The sequence below is a fragment of the Engraulis encrasicolus genome, chromosome 22 (genome assembly GCF_034702125.1).
Source record: "Engraulis encrasicolus isolate BLACKSEA-1 chromosome 22, IST_EnEncr_1.0, whole genome shotgun sequence".
Lineage (NCBI taxonomy): Eukaryota > Metazoa > Chordata > Actinopteri > Clupeiformes > Engraulidae > Engraulis > Engraulis encrasicolus.
This window is the reverse complement of record NC_085878.1, coordinates 26,247,451-26,262,450: the sequence shown is the minus strand read 5'-3', so window position 1 is coordinate 26,262,450 and position 15,000 is coordinate 26,247,451. Positions and strand designations below refer to the sequence as shown.

At 46.4% G+C, this 15,000-nt stretch overlaps 1 protein-coding gene across 1 annotated transcript in view; it reads left to right on the top strand.

The window, feature by feature from the left end:
* map2k5 (mitogen-activated protein kinase kinase 5) overlaps nucleotides 1–15,000 on the top strand; it is a 90,783-nt gene that overhangs the window by 17,508 nt on the left and 58,275 nt on the right. Inside the window, exons 9-12 of the mRNA XM_063188045.1 lie at nucleotides 7,425–7,464; nucleotides 9,392–9,460; nucleotides 13,364–13,445; nucleotides 13,739–13,800. Of these exons, the coding sequence (XP_063044115.1) occupies nucleotides 7,425–7,464; nucleotides 9,392–9,460; nucleotides 13,364–13,445; nucleotides 13,739–13,800 (253 nt within the window). The remainder of the gene's footprint in view (nucleotides 1–7,424; nucleotides 7,465–9,391; nucleotides 9,461–13,363; nucleotides 13,446–13,738; nucleotides 13,801–15,000) is intronic.

Genomic DNA, 15,000 nt, shown 5'->3' with positions numbered 1-15,000 from the left:
TTTTCCTCTTCTTTCCTTCCTTTCCTTGTTGTTTTGTTCCCTTCTTCATCCTCTCTCCCTCTCTCCTTCTCTTTTCCTCTCTGCTGTCAGGTGCTGTCATGCCTCTCTTCTCTTCTCCTCTCCTGAGCTGTCCGCCTCTCACTGTACTGGAACCGTATTAATTTCCGCCATGAAATATTTTCATTGACGGACGGGGAAAGGGAAAGAGAGAACAGGGGAAACGGGAAAGAGGAAGCCGAGAGGAAAAAACGAAAAGGGTGGTCACTCCTGGCAGTGGTGCTGGAGATCTGTTAAAGCGTGCTGAAAAAGCCAATATTGCAACCCAGACAACTTTTAAATCAATCAAGCTCAGCAGAAAGCCCCCACACAGCACAGCAGCCTGCTGCAACGCTCCAGCTCCCAATTTTTATGATGGGGTGGAAGGAAGGAGAAAAAAAAAGTGCTGATATTTTTGTTCTATTGTGAATGCTTTTGAACAATTTCTTGCCAGGGTGCACACAAGGCACTTTTGATGTTGCCGTTTTCCCAGTGAATGAGCACCCTGTCACAGGTTAAATAAGACAGCCGACAAATCACCTGGGAGTTGTTTTTGGGGATATGTTGTTTCTGTCATCCTTCAGACGTGATGGAGGGATGAATTATTTGTTTTGTAGAGTGGTAGTGGAGTCGGTCGTCATGGCTGCGAGGTACAGGGGACATGCCGTCTCTATGGAATACCCAGACAGACGAACAGAGAGAGGAAAAGGGGGGGAAAAACTGAAAAAAACTAGAGACAACAAAAAGATTGTATTTAAGCTTCAGGCTAGACAGGTTCTCATTGGGTCGTGTATGTATACGTGCGTGTCGGGCCGTGGCTGGCGGGACTGCTTGGGTTAGCAGGTTACACAACAACAGGGGGGTGAAATGTAGATGCCGTCCACCCCAGACACACCACTGCGAAGCTGGAGGCCCTGCGTTCTCCTCTCGTCCACTGGCTGCCGACAGGTCTGACCTCAGCCCGGCATTGAGGGTTTTGCACACACGCATGCCTGCTTGGTCTGGACCGGGTCCGTGCCAGACCTCAAACGGATGTTTGACTGTGATCTCAGCCGCCCAGCTAGCCTGCCTGCGTGGCGACAGATTTGACCTCAGCCTGGCATTGGGGTTGTGCATTCCTGGATCTCTTGCTGAGTGTGTACCGGGCCTGGGCCGGGCCCGAGCCGGATGTTTGACTGTGACCTCAGCTTGCCATCCCTCTGCCAGCACCCAACCCCCCCCCCCCCTCCCCCCCCCCCCCCCCCCGCCTCCATCGTCCTCAACCACCTCTATTCTAAACACTTTTGCTTAATGTAATAAAAACACAGACCTCTTCGACCGTCAAACATGCATGGATTTTTTTTGCACTCTGTCCTCTCTTTTTTTTCTTTTCTTTCTATTTTTTTATTTTTTTAGAAAGAGTAAGGTGCCTTGGGTATACGCTAAAATTGCTTTCCTCTAAAAAAAAATAAATCACTTGGCTTTTCTGTGGGGCTTTAACCTAACCCGTGCCTCCCGTTGTACTGTTATTACATGTCAAGGCCTGAGGAGTTGATAAGGTTGTCTTTGACACTCAGACATGCAACACGCGAACACATATATTCATACACTACACACAGGGCCGTTGACAGCTTTGACTGGGCCCGGAACAAAAACATCTGAAAGGGCCCCAAACACAATCAATACAATGTTATGAGGATCCAATTCTGGGCCCCCTCTCTCCCTGGGCCCGGGACAAGTGACCCCTCTTTCCCCCCTGTCGGCTTCCCTGACCGCACACGCACACACACACGCACGCACGCACGCACGCACGCACGCACGCACGCACGCACGCACACACACACACACACAGTACATTGGCATACCAGCCCTCTCTCTCCTGCCCTCATGTCTGCATAAAACGGTGTCACTCAAACACATGCAAATAGTATAGTAGGACTCCATTCTGAGTATTTTGCATTCGTGTCACCCTCTGTTTGTCTGGTGTTTTTTTTAACAGTTGTTTGGTAATGGAAGCTTTTATTAGATATTCAAAAAGAGGTGAACACTGAGAACATCGAGATGTGTTTTTTTCTTTCTTCCTTTTTTTGATCATGCTTTTAAAATTTATTTTCAACTTATAGAGCAGGCCTAGGACATTCGAAATTGTCCTGGCAAAAAAAAAACAGTGGAGAAAGAGGGAGAGGAATGGTAACTGAGTTTTTTCCTGTAATGGAGGTTGTGATGAGATCTCTGGGAGGAAAGGGTGCTGAACACCTCAAACAGGCGGACTCCCAAAATGGCCGCCATTCACCTTCTTACCTTTTCAACTCGGTCAGCTGCTGTCAACTCAGGCCACATTGTGGTGGTGATAGGTAGTCCAACACCGGTGACACTTGGACACACACACACACACACACACACACACACACACACACACACACACACACACACACACACACACACACACACACACACACACACACACACACACACACACACACACACACACACACACACACAGCTGCATTGTGGTTCTGACCCGAGCTGTAGTCCAACACCAGTGACACCTTTGATGTTTGTGAGTGGAGCACTCATGATACGCCATATAAGGAGAGATTCATTACCTTCATACCGGATTTCAGTACAGTCCTGCGTCACTCACGCCGTAGCGTTAGGAGTAGGGTTGTGGCCTCTGAACAGGCCCGGGATCATCTCACGCAGAAGAATCTGCTGCCACGGCCCATTGGTTTCCCTCAATGGCGGCCGAACCCACGCTTGCACACTTTGACTGACATCTGAATGAGCGCCGCTGTCTTGCACCGCTCTCCTCAAAAAGATGGCAGCTCATCGATACGCTGTATCGCCATAACTGCCACTGCTGTAACTTTTGTTGTCGTGGCATTTGAAGCCCCTGTTTGCTCTACTCACTCACTCACCCGCCCCCAACCCCTCACCCCAACCCCCTCGCCACCCGACACACTACACACTGCTCTTTCACTTTTGTTCCCCCTTCCCTTTCTTCTCCCGTGATCCTGCCCCGCTACTCTTCTCTTCTCTTCTTTTCTATTCTCTTCTCTCTTTCTTTCCATCACGTGTGGCCAGCTGGTCGGGCCCCTTTGCGTTTGGTCGTCTCAGGTGAGAGGAGGCGAGTCGAGTCGAGTCAGGTAGAGTCGAGTCTCCTTGAGGCGCGAGTTGTGGCCTGGCCAGACGAGGTCTGTGCTAGATCTGGGAGCTGCAGCTCAGTGTTTCCCAAACTTTTTTTTCCACCTGGGGACCCATGTTGTAAAAGTACCAAACCTTTGTGGCCCAAGGCAATAGTGAATCACAAAATGAGTTCACAATTTTGAAGATTACTGCATTGCATTACATTACATTACACTTAGCTGACGCTTTTATCCAAAGCGACTTTAAAGTTATTTACAGTCCAGAGTATTGTAAATATAACCATTTGGCCACGATTGCCCAGGATGTTGTTCACTGAGCAGTTATTACTCAAGTTTTAAAAAACATTGACCAGTAGCCTTAATGAACCAGCAATAGTCCATAAGAAGCAGCTATTTCGAGGGAATATGCAGACAGCTGGGATATCCTTGAACTAGGGAAACATACTAGAGGACACCCCTCAAAAAACAAAATCTTCTGCGACTCACGTCTGACTTGGGTCCCGACCCAGTCGTTGGGAAACGATGCTCCAGCTAGCTTACCTGGTGGCAGCCAGGTAACCTGAGAGACTTCGCTGTCGTCGTCTGTCTGTGTGTGTGTGAGCGCGGCCATGATTCTCAGCCGCAGGGCCATGAATACTGCATGGCGGAGCTTTCATTACAGCATGGGCTTGAGTGTAAATAAGATACAGTGGATGGGACGTGTTTACCGGGGGTCAGGACGGCAGCCGTCTGGATAACCTTGCCCCGCGGGTGGCAGGCATGTCACGGTAACTCACTCTCCCCTGTCTGTCTAAAGAGCCTATGGGGTTCAGGGCCGCCCCGCGGGTGAACCCTTCACTCCACTCCACTCCACTCGGCGGTGATGTGATGGCGGTGGTGATGGCGGCTACTTATAACAGGCAGCTCTTTAGATGAGCTGGTGGTGTGTGCTCGGCTCACCAAGCCAGATTAATCAAACACACGCAAACAATATTTTTTTTGCATTTAACCGTGAAATTTTAACTTGTGGGATTGTGTTGCTCATGTATATCTTTTAATTTTTTAAGTTTATTTTTCAAAACTGTGATGTATGTCAAAAAAGAGAACATATTCTCTTCAAACCTCGGGATCAGGGATAGAGTAGTCTGCTGATGAACCATTCACTTCAATATGTAGTCCACGGGCCACATGATATATCGGTACCACTACGGGGGGCAAAGGTTGCTTATGTTTTTTAAAAAGGTACATCTCTGAGGTTAGCATTCTAGTAAGATAACCCTTCTAGATTTACAGAGAAGTTAGTGTTATCAGCTGTGACACGCCCCCATCGAAAATAAACGTTTTAAGATGGGTGCAACCTTTGCCCCCCCTGAGTGGTACCGACATCTCATGTTGCCCTTGGGCTAATGATGGATGATGGAGGCTACTTTAGTACGGTGGACAGGTCTTTAGATAACTGGCGTTCATTCAACGAACACCAGCCATCAAAGTTACTTTTCTATTCCACTCGGTATAAGACAAATCGCAAGTTACTTTCTCCTGTTTGTAATCATGAATTCTTTTTTTTACCAACCATTTTGACTTTGAATTAACACTCAGAATGTCCTCTCTCACTTTCAAGGGCTTGTGTCAATACGCAGCAATTATCAGAACCTTTACTTCCAGTGATTAACACAAGGCTTCCTTCAACACCATCACTGTCTCAATTAACATCTTCCACTGATCTTAATTAACAAGCAGATGTCTTGTTTAACTGATGTTGATTGCAGCTTCGAGGAACAAGGAAGACATCGCGATAGATGTAAAAGCAACTTGCATATGCTGTTTCCAAGGGGCAATTTGAGGCATCACCAAACAAATTGCGTGTATTCCGTTCATTACTACGTCTTGTGAACTAAAACATTAAAAACCATGTACACAGCAACTCAGATATGGTCATCAAATATGTCTCAGTTCATAGTAAGCATATTCGCTTAACAAGAAACATGATTGAAATGTTGAATTTTGGAATGTTGTTGTCCTAATTACCTCATCCTAATGGCATGCAGGTGTTACCTTTTAGCATTGTCTGTAGCTCAAGGCGAAGGCAATGGAATGTATTTACTTTAACTGAAGAAAGAAGAGATATAGTTACAAGACAAAGGAGGTGGTATGTAGTCAATTTCCAGTCTAAACTCCAGTTGATAAATCACGTAGTTGCTACCTTTTGTCTTCGTAGTGTAGTATAGTTTCTATGTCCTGTTCTTAGCGCCAGCAGACATCCCAGTTACCTGTCTGTGGTCTTCAGTTCATCTTCATTTCTATTTCTGTCTCCTTTTCCCCCTCATTTATCTGCCATCTTGTAAAAAAAATGGCAGGAAATGTATTTTCTAGAATAATATTCTCAAAACTATGCTATACGTACATGTCTCTCTGTCTTTCTCTCTGTGCTTCATTCTTAAACAATCCTACTGCACCTTGCAACGGTTAAGTTAAAGAACATGAATTTTCAAGGGCACCAGGAAGGACATGTAACAAATGTGCAAAGGGAACATGAACTTGCTTAATTGAAGATGGGAAAAAGGGGTTGAAGGTGCAAGGACACTTGGAAGGACTTGTGATTTTGTCCTAAGTGACTGAAATGTTTCAGCATCCTTAGAGAAACAGGGGCCACAAGTGTAAAACACTGTTGAACACGCTAAGCTTTTTTCCACTCCCTCTCCTTCGTTTTTTTCCTCCCTCTTTGTTACATGCAAATCTAATTTATGCATAAAAAGAAAAAAAAACATGTGTACAACCTTGAGTAGTGGTCCCCAGGTCTTTATGTCTTTGCCCTAAATGTGGGTATTTACTGGTCTCCCCACTTAAAGACGTCATTAATTAAAGGCCCTTGGCTGCCGTGCTGCGCTGTGAGGTGTCTGACTGTGTAACTGGATCTCCCAATCTACTCGGCATTAATCACTCTACTGGCCTGTGAAGAGGCCCCAGCGGCCGCGCCGTACTGCACTGCGCTAGTGGGCTATGTAGGCGAGGCTAGCCTGCTCCACGCCACGCTACGCTACGCTAACCCACAGGAGAGTTAGTGGCAGCAGCAGTAGAACCTCTAGCAGGCCAACATGCGGCTGCCACCGCCGCCACAGTAAACAAATGACGCGGGGTTGACGGGGGAGAACAGGCAGGTCTGGTGGCAGGCAGGCAGGCACGGCACGGCCCTTACTGAGCAGCTGTCCCATTGGAGGATCAGGTGATGGCCGGCACAGGGACAGGGGTAGGGTCCGGGGCACACGCCTCGTCTTGTGTTTTGTTTTGTGGGGGGGTTGTGTAAACCAAACCTAGCCCGCCGTGTGCCTTGTGCCTCTGCCTTGTGTGCCTCCCGTCTTGCCCACTGCCCTCGGAACCCAGTAACCCGAGCCGGCGGTCTGGATTAACGGGACATCATAATTAAATCATTGCGTCTTTGCCCAGCTAATGCGGCCCGACATCTGAAACCCGTCTGGGGAACAAAAAAGAAGAAAAAAAAGAAAAGCCTTGCGCAGCAGCCAAGGCAGGCAGGCTGTTGTGACCAGCCCAGCGCAGACAGGGCCTCCTGACTCTGGGCTCCGACTATGGTGATGCTATGTAGGCAACAGAGAAGGGCAGCTGACCTTCTCAGCATGTGACAAGTCCTTATCTAAGGGCATCACAATGCAGGTGCAGTCTCTGAGTTAGACACATTTACCTGGCTATTGATTGCAGGTAATTACCATACCCTGACGAGCTGGAGCTGTGGTGGCGAAGCTGTGCCTTTTGACTGTTGTTAGAGGTGCTCTGGTTCAGGATGAAGACCAATGGGGGCAGAGCCCGTGGCACTGCAGGCCCCTAGGCTCTGGAAGTGCCTTTCCCTTTCACACCTCTGCACCCAAGTCTTCTTTAAAACCCACTTCTCTTCACATGCCTTTGTAATGACTTTTTTAACCTTTTCGTTACTAGTTTATTTGTTTTACTTGTTTCTCCTTTTGACTTTTTTTACCTTTAATGTACTACTATAGAAATAGATTTGACTTGTGTCCTCTGTCTGCATTATCATAGAGGTCTAGATGTTGCTATTGTTGTCTTCAGTAAGTGATGTCTAAGTGAGGGATGAGTGTGTTTTATGTCTTTTGCATCCGTTAATCAATTTATTTTGTGGAAATGTTGATCGGGATGAATCAATGAAATGAATAAATGCAGTGTTCTATATATATACTGTATACTGTACAGGTAATACAACATAATGTACATGGCAAAAGTGAAGCGAAGTAGTGATTCGTGTTTGTTTTTTTGCAGGGCTTACCATGTCTTGGGGAAGAGAGTCTTAGCAGTGAAGGTGAGTATCAACCCCCCCAATCCCCCCCCCCCCCACACACACACACACACACACCTTCCTCCTTGATGGCTTTCCCCTCGGCTAATTGAAGGAATGGGAAGGATACAGTCTCCTAGCTTGTCTCGCTGCTTTGGCTGCCACTCGACCACAAAGGCACATTAACAAAATGTCCGCCGCCATCTTCCTCACCACTGTCGCCGTGGTCAGTAGTCATCAGACTGATTGTTGTCTCCTCCGCTCCACTCGGATTCGCTCTCTTCCTCTCCTCTCCTCTCCTCTCTCTTCCTCTCCACTCCTTGCATCTCTCCTCCGCGTGCCCTTGCCCTTGCACCCTTGAAGCGGGCCTGCGAGATTAGGAGCAAATTAAGTGGAGAAGGGTTGCAGCGTGTGCATGTGTGTGTGTGTGTGTGTGTGTGTGTGTGTGTGTGTGTGTGTGTGTGTGTGTGTGTGTGTGTGTGTGTGTGTGTGTGTGTGTGTGTGTGTGTGTGTGTGTGTGCGTGTGTGCGCGCATGTGTGAAAGAGGGAGACAGAAAGACAGATAGGGAGAAAGAAAGAGACAGAGAGACAAAATGGATAGAGAGAGAAAGAGAGAGAGAGTAAGAAAGGAAGGGTGATAGAGAGACAGAGAATGGGGAGAATGGGGGTTTAATGTGACCTGTGACTGGCACATTTGTCTCGCGGAGTCTCCCGCTGCAAACGGACACGGAGAGCTCTGTGGCAGCTGGTGACGAATGGGGGCGCTGGCCTGCTGGATCCTAATAGAGACGGGGCCTCGCTGATTGAAAGCCACCGCAAGAAAGAGGGGAAAGGCAGTGTGCATTTCCTGGGCTCCTATACTCGTGGTTAAGAGCTTCAGAGTGGCCTGGGCTCTTCTCTTAATCCCAGTAACTGGCACGCCATCGCTCTGTCGCTTTTCTCTTGTGCTCTCTCTTTCTCTCTCTTTTCTTTCTCTCTCTCTCTCTCTCTCTCTCTCTCTCTCTCTCTCTCTCTCTCTCTCTCTCTCTCTCTCTCTCTCATACTCTCTATCCCTCATGCTGCCCAAGGCTGATTCCGTTTTTGCTTCCTCTTCGTCATTTGTCCTTCCTTTCCTATCCTTTCCTTTCCTGTCCTCCCCTGTGTCTCTGTCTGTCTATCCCCCACTCTTGCTCTCTCTCTCTCTCTCTCTCTCTCTCTCTCTCTCTCTCTCTCTCTCTCTCTCTCTCTCTCTCTCTCTCTCTCTCTCTCTCTCTCTCTCTCTCTCTCATTCTATCTCCCTCCCTCTCTCTCTCTCTCTCTCTCTCTCTCCCCCTATCTATCGCTCGATCCACCTACTTGTTGCCTGTGGGACCTGTCTTGCTAAACTAAGCTCTCTCATTTGCCCTGTCGTGTAAGTGATCTCCTTTGAATGAGCTTTAAACGTGGGCTCTCCACTCTACCTGTAATCAATGGTTTCTAAATGTGACAGCCAATCTAATTTGGTGCCCTATTTTAGTTAGGCAGCAGGGGGTGTTCATTACTGGCCACCACACGTGCTAATGAGGTAGCACATTTGTCAATATGCGGAATAAAATGTGGATTTAATATGTTTTTGTAAAAGCGAAACTGTTTTAGTTTGGCAGGGGTGTACATTACTGACTGCTAGTTACAATGCTACATTAGTGGCTGCTATTTGCGCTAGAGCAGTATACTAGTATACCTGCTTGTTAATATTTACAATACAAGTCTTTATGTGTATTTTTTATGAGTGTACATTCATGGCCGGCATTCATGTTAATGTGGTATACTTTTAATTTGGTCAATATGCAGAATTAAATCTTTGGATTGATCTTAATGCAAAAGTGTTTGAGACAAGACAACACTATAGAATTCTGTGTAGATGAGTATGCACAGCACATAGCATTTTCCAGATAATGTAAAAGAAAGTGTCTTTTTGTGATCTGCTTTTCAGGTCATCCCCCTGGACATCACAGTCGAGCTGCAGAAGCAGATAATGTCAGAGCTGGAGATCCTCTACAAGGTTCTTGCCTCAATCAACAATGTGTCCCAAATGTTCACTCATTCACTCCACCATTCGACTCTACATGGTGCACTGCACTTATGTAGGGATGCTCCCTATAGCACATACAGTCCCAGGAAAAAGTTTGTACACCCTTTGAAATTTCTTACCTTTCTGTCAAAATTGGTCATAAAACATGGTCTGATCTTCCCGGAAATCGCAAGAAGGAACAACCAGAGTCTGCTTTAACTAATTCAATCCAAACATTTACAAGTTTTCATATTTTCATTGGCCATAATATGTAAACATTCACAGGACAGCAAGGCATAAGTAAGTACACCCTTGCATTCAATAGGTTTTAACCCTAAGTTAGTCGCAATAACCTCAATCAGATGTTTCCTGTAGTTGCAGATCAGATTAACAAAACAATCTGGATGTATCTGGTCTCCCTCTTCTTTAGAAAACTGCCTCTCGTCAGCAAGGTTTGTGGGATGTCTGGAGTGCATAACTTTCTTGACTTCATGCCATATAATCTCAATTGTTTTTTTGTCAGAGCTTTGACTGGGCTATTCCAGAATGTGTATTTCATTGTTATGAAGCAATTCTAAAGTCAATTTGCTTCTAGAGTATGGGTTCTTGTTCCATCCTCTTGTGTGCCTCAACTGTGTGACAGACTACCTCACATTTTTTTCTGTAAAATATCGCAATAAACTTGAGTTCATTGTTCCACTGATAATAGCAAACTCAAAAGGGCCTGAGGCAGCAAGGTAGCCGCATATAATGATGCTCCCGCCACCATACTCAAAGGCGGAGATGATGTTTTGGTGAAGGTGTGGTTCTCCAGTTCTCCTCCAAACATGACATTGTGTGTTCCCCTGAACAATTCAACTTAAGTTTCAACGTTAGTTTACAGAATATTTTGCAGTAATTCTATGAAGCATATAAATGCTTTTTCGCAAACCTCAAAGGTGCAGCAATATTTTTTTGGACAGAAACCCCATTCATTTTAGATTGGCAGAATGAATCCCCTTTTTAGCTATTCTTGGTTACATCTCCTCTTCTGAGTATGGTGGCGGGAGCATCATTATATGCAGCTACATTGCTGCCTCAGGCCCTTGACAGTTTGCTATTATCAGTGGAACAATGAACTCAAGTTTATTGTGATATTTTACAGAAAAACGTGAGGAAGTCTGTCACACAGTTGAAGCACACAAGAGTATGGGTCCTGAAATGTGACAACAACCCATACTTTAGAAGCAAATCGACTTTAGAATGGCTTCATAATAATGAAATACACATTCTGAAATAGCCCAGTCAAAGCTCTGACAAAAAACAATTGAGATTAAAGGGCATGAAGTCAAGAAAGCTATGCACTCCAGACATCCCACAAACCTTGCTGACGAGAGGCAGTTCTCTAAAGAAGAGGGAGACAAGATACAAACAGATTGTTTTGTTAATCTGATCTGCAACTACAGGACAAGTCTGGTTGATGATATTGCAACTAACTGAGGGTTAAAACCTACTTAATGCAAGGGTGTACTTACTTATGCCCCGCTCTTCTGTGAATATTATGGCCTTATGACCAATAAAAATATGATAACATGTAAATGTTTGAGTGGAATTAATTAAAGCAGACTCTGATTGTTCCTTCTTGAGATTTCCGGGAAGATCCGACCATGTTTTATGATCAATTTTGACAAAAATGTAAGAAATTTCAAAGGGTGTACAAACTTTTTCCTGGGACTGTAGGTCACTAATGCCTCTTTTCCACTGCCGGTTTTCTGGTAGGCCTACAGCTTGACAAAACGCGACTCGACTAGAGACCGACCGATTAATCGATTTTTTGCTATTTTTTAAATTGGCATCGGCCAATTTTCTTATTTGGCCGTGCTGATTTTAAGTCAGGCACATCTGCGGGCAGCGATCTACTTGGAATGATCAATGCAGGTTACCACCAGCGTGATGTTTCGCTCTAAAATATAGTAACCGACAATCTAAGTTAACTTCGAACAAAAAGAGGATGCAATTAATATTTTTTTCATTATCAAGGCATTTTTAGCATGCCAATTAAGTATATTACGTTAATTACAATAGCATATCGGCCCTAAAAGTCGGCCCAAAAAATTGGCAGGTCACATTGGCCATCGGCTGACTCTGACCGCTAAATATCGGTATCGGCATCAGCCTTAGAAAAACCCATATTGGTCGGTCTCTGGACTCGACCACCACTTTTCACTTTTCGAATAGGCACGACACGGCTCAATCGTATAGCCAAAAGTGGCAACCGAGTTGCGCTGTGTCGAGCTGTAGGCCAACCAGAAAACCGGCAGTGGAAAAGAGGAATTAGTGGTAAATCAGTGAACATTTGGCCCATGTCTCTTACTTCCTCCATACATGACCTCTTTAAAGCAAATTCACACCAAGCAGTTTACCCTATGTCCTTAAAAAAATTTGTCGTCCACTTTGCCCCTGCAACACTGCCAGTGCACTGCATTGTGGCAGCCTGTAGTTGGAGGTCAGCTTTTTGCAGTTTTTGTTGCTACAGTAGCTGGCTGTCTAGCCTGAGGCACACTGAGCAGACCAGAGCAGACCAGAGCAAGGAGGGTGTCAGGATCTCAGTGCTGTCTGTCCTCCTGCTCAATAATTCAGGCTCTGCTTACGGCCTCACCCCCCTTCCTCTAGGGCTGGACTGGTGATCTGGCATACAGGCCATTTTCCCGGCGGGCCGACAGTCCTCAGAGGCCGATTGTTGTTGTTTTCCTGGGGATTAGCCCACCGTTTAGAGGGGGAGACCCATTGGTCCATCGTCAATAAAAGCAATGGATTCAGCCAGTGAAGATATAGCATGAAAGTGGTCTGTGTACATAGGTATTAGTGGCCGGCCTATGCAAAAAAAAGCCCGGGCCATTTCTTAGTCTCACTCCAGCCCTACCTCCATCCCTCCCTCCCCCATCCACCTCTTCCATCCCAATCTAGTCTGGGAAGCCAGCCGTCGCACCGTCTCATCAGTGGGAGAGGGTCACACTTGGCCACCTCTGAAGCCATGCTTACACTCTTTACACTTACAGTTGCCATCAAGAGTGGGTCCCGCCAGGGTCAGAAACTTTAATGCTCATGCAGTCAGTGGAACCCAGTAGAGCGGTGTAATCAGAGCCAGACGTCCTGGCGTTAGAAAGTAGAAAAGTCCTGCTGTATAAAATGTTCCAGCCAATTCACTCATCCAACTGACCCCCCGATAGATTTGAGCAGTAGTGAACAGGTTAATTAGTTAAATTACTTGTGTTTGGTGTGCAGGCTGAAAGAATACATTTCAGGACTTGTACTTTAATACTTAACATAAGACAGTATGGACGTAGACATTGCACTTTAAATGTCTGTATGAGCAATGTCTACGTCTATACTGTCTTATGTCCATGTATGAGTACTGTCTATGTCTATACTGTCTATGTCCTTACCTAGATTAGTCTATGTCTGCATGGGAGAGCAAGAAACGCAATTTCAAATTCTTTGCATGACCAGTGCATGTAAAGAAATTGACAATAAACTTGACTTGACTTGACTTGACTAATACCACTGGTAACCATATAATTACAACGCTCTCTTAGCATTTGCTACATTAAGTGGTGGTATAATGATGTACTGTGTTGTATGTTTTTTATGTGCATGTTTTTTGTTGCATGGTATTTATACTCTATAAAGAATATGCACATAAAACACACAAAACCTGTACCTCTTTGCAGTATGACTCGCTGTCCATCATCAAAAATGTTATTTATGTGATACAGAGATTATGCATAGTTTGTAATGAAATAAAACCTGTTCGTCATTGCAGTATAGTTCTTCCTTCATCATTACAAATGCTATTTATGCGATATAGAGATTATGCATAGCTTATAATGACATAAAACCTGTTCCTGGTTGCAGTGTGATTCTCCGTACATCATCACATTCTACAGCGCCTTCTTCGTGGAGAACAGGATATCCATCTGCACCGAGTTCATGGACGGTGAGCAGGGGAAGCAATACTACTACTTACACACACACACTCTCTTCTCTACCCCAGCTGTCATGCAGATGACACACACACACACACACACACACACACACACACACACACACACACACACACACACACACACACACACACACACACACACACACACACACACACACACACACACACACACACACACACACACACACACACACACACACAACCATGCCCGCCCGAATGCTGGCACTGAGAGCCACCGGGGTGTTGAGTGACATGCTGTGTCTGTATTCTGTATTGTCTTGCAGGGGGCTCGTTGGACGTGTACAGGAGGATACCAGAGCATGTGTTGGGCCGCATCGCTGTGGCGGTGAGTATGCCTGGTACCACAGATGCCACCACTCACCTCCAACACTTATCACCACCGCCATCACCACTCCTATCGCTACTATCGCCTGCCACCGATGCCACAACACACCACCACCACCACCTACGTCACTGCCCCTACCAGTATCGTCTGCCATCAATGCCTACGCACCAGCACCCCCTCCCCCCCACCACTACTACTATTGTCTGCCACTGATACTACCTATAACCTCCAACACTTACCACCACCACCACCACGATTATCACTACTATCGTCTGACATAGATACCACCACTCACCTCCAACACTTACCACCACCACCTACGCCATTGCTCCCACCGCTATCGCCTGCCACTGATGCCACCATTACCACCTACGTCACTGCCCCTTCCACTATCGTCTGCCATCGATGCCAACACTTAAATTCAGCACCCCCACCCCCACCACCACCACTACAATCGTCTGCCACTGATGCTACCACTCTCCTCCAACACTTACCACCACCTACGTCACTGCCCTCACCACTATTGTCTGCCATCGATACCACCATACACCCCCCCACCACCACCACTACTATCGTCTGCCACTGATGACACCACCACCTCCTACGTCACTGGCCCTACCACTATTGTCGATGCCAACACTTAAATTCAGCACCCCCCCCCACCACCACTACTACTATTGTCTGCCACTGATGCTACCACCCACCTCCATCTCCATCACCTCCACCTGCACCACTGCTACGATAGTCTCTGCCTACGCCATCCAGCACAGGCAAAAAAAATTTGGACAGCATCTTGTTGGCATCATTGCCAACACTCACCTCCACCTACCTACACCACCTACACTGCCAAGACCACTTTTGTTTGCCACTGACGCCACTACTCACCACTTCCACCACCGCTTCTACTTTACACCACCATCTACCATCTCTGCCCATGCCAGCCAGCTAGCACACACTTTTTTGGATGACACCATATTGGTACCGATAGTTCACCTCCACCGCACCACCACCACCCTCTATGTCAACGTACATGGCTTACAGCCTGCAACCCTCCATCGTCTCTCCCTACCTCACCCCAGCCCAGAACACGCTGGATGTTGTATACCATCATGTAACATCACACTCGAGGAGCTTTCGTTGTGCCCCGCTTGCTTTATCACCCATCTGAAAAAGCCCCAACGTCAAATTCTCCCACTTCCT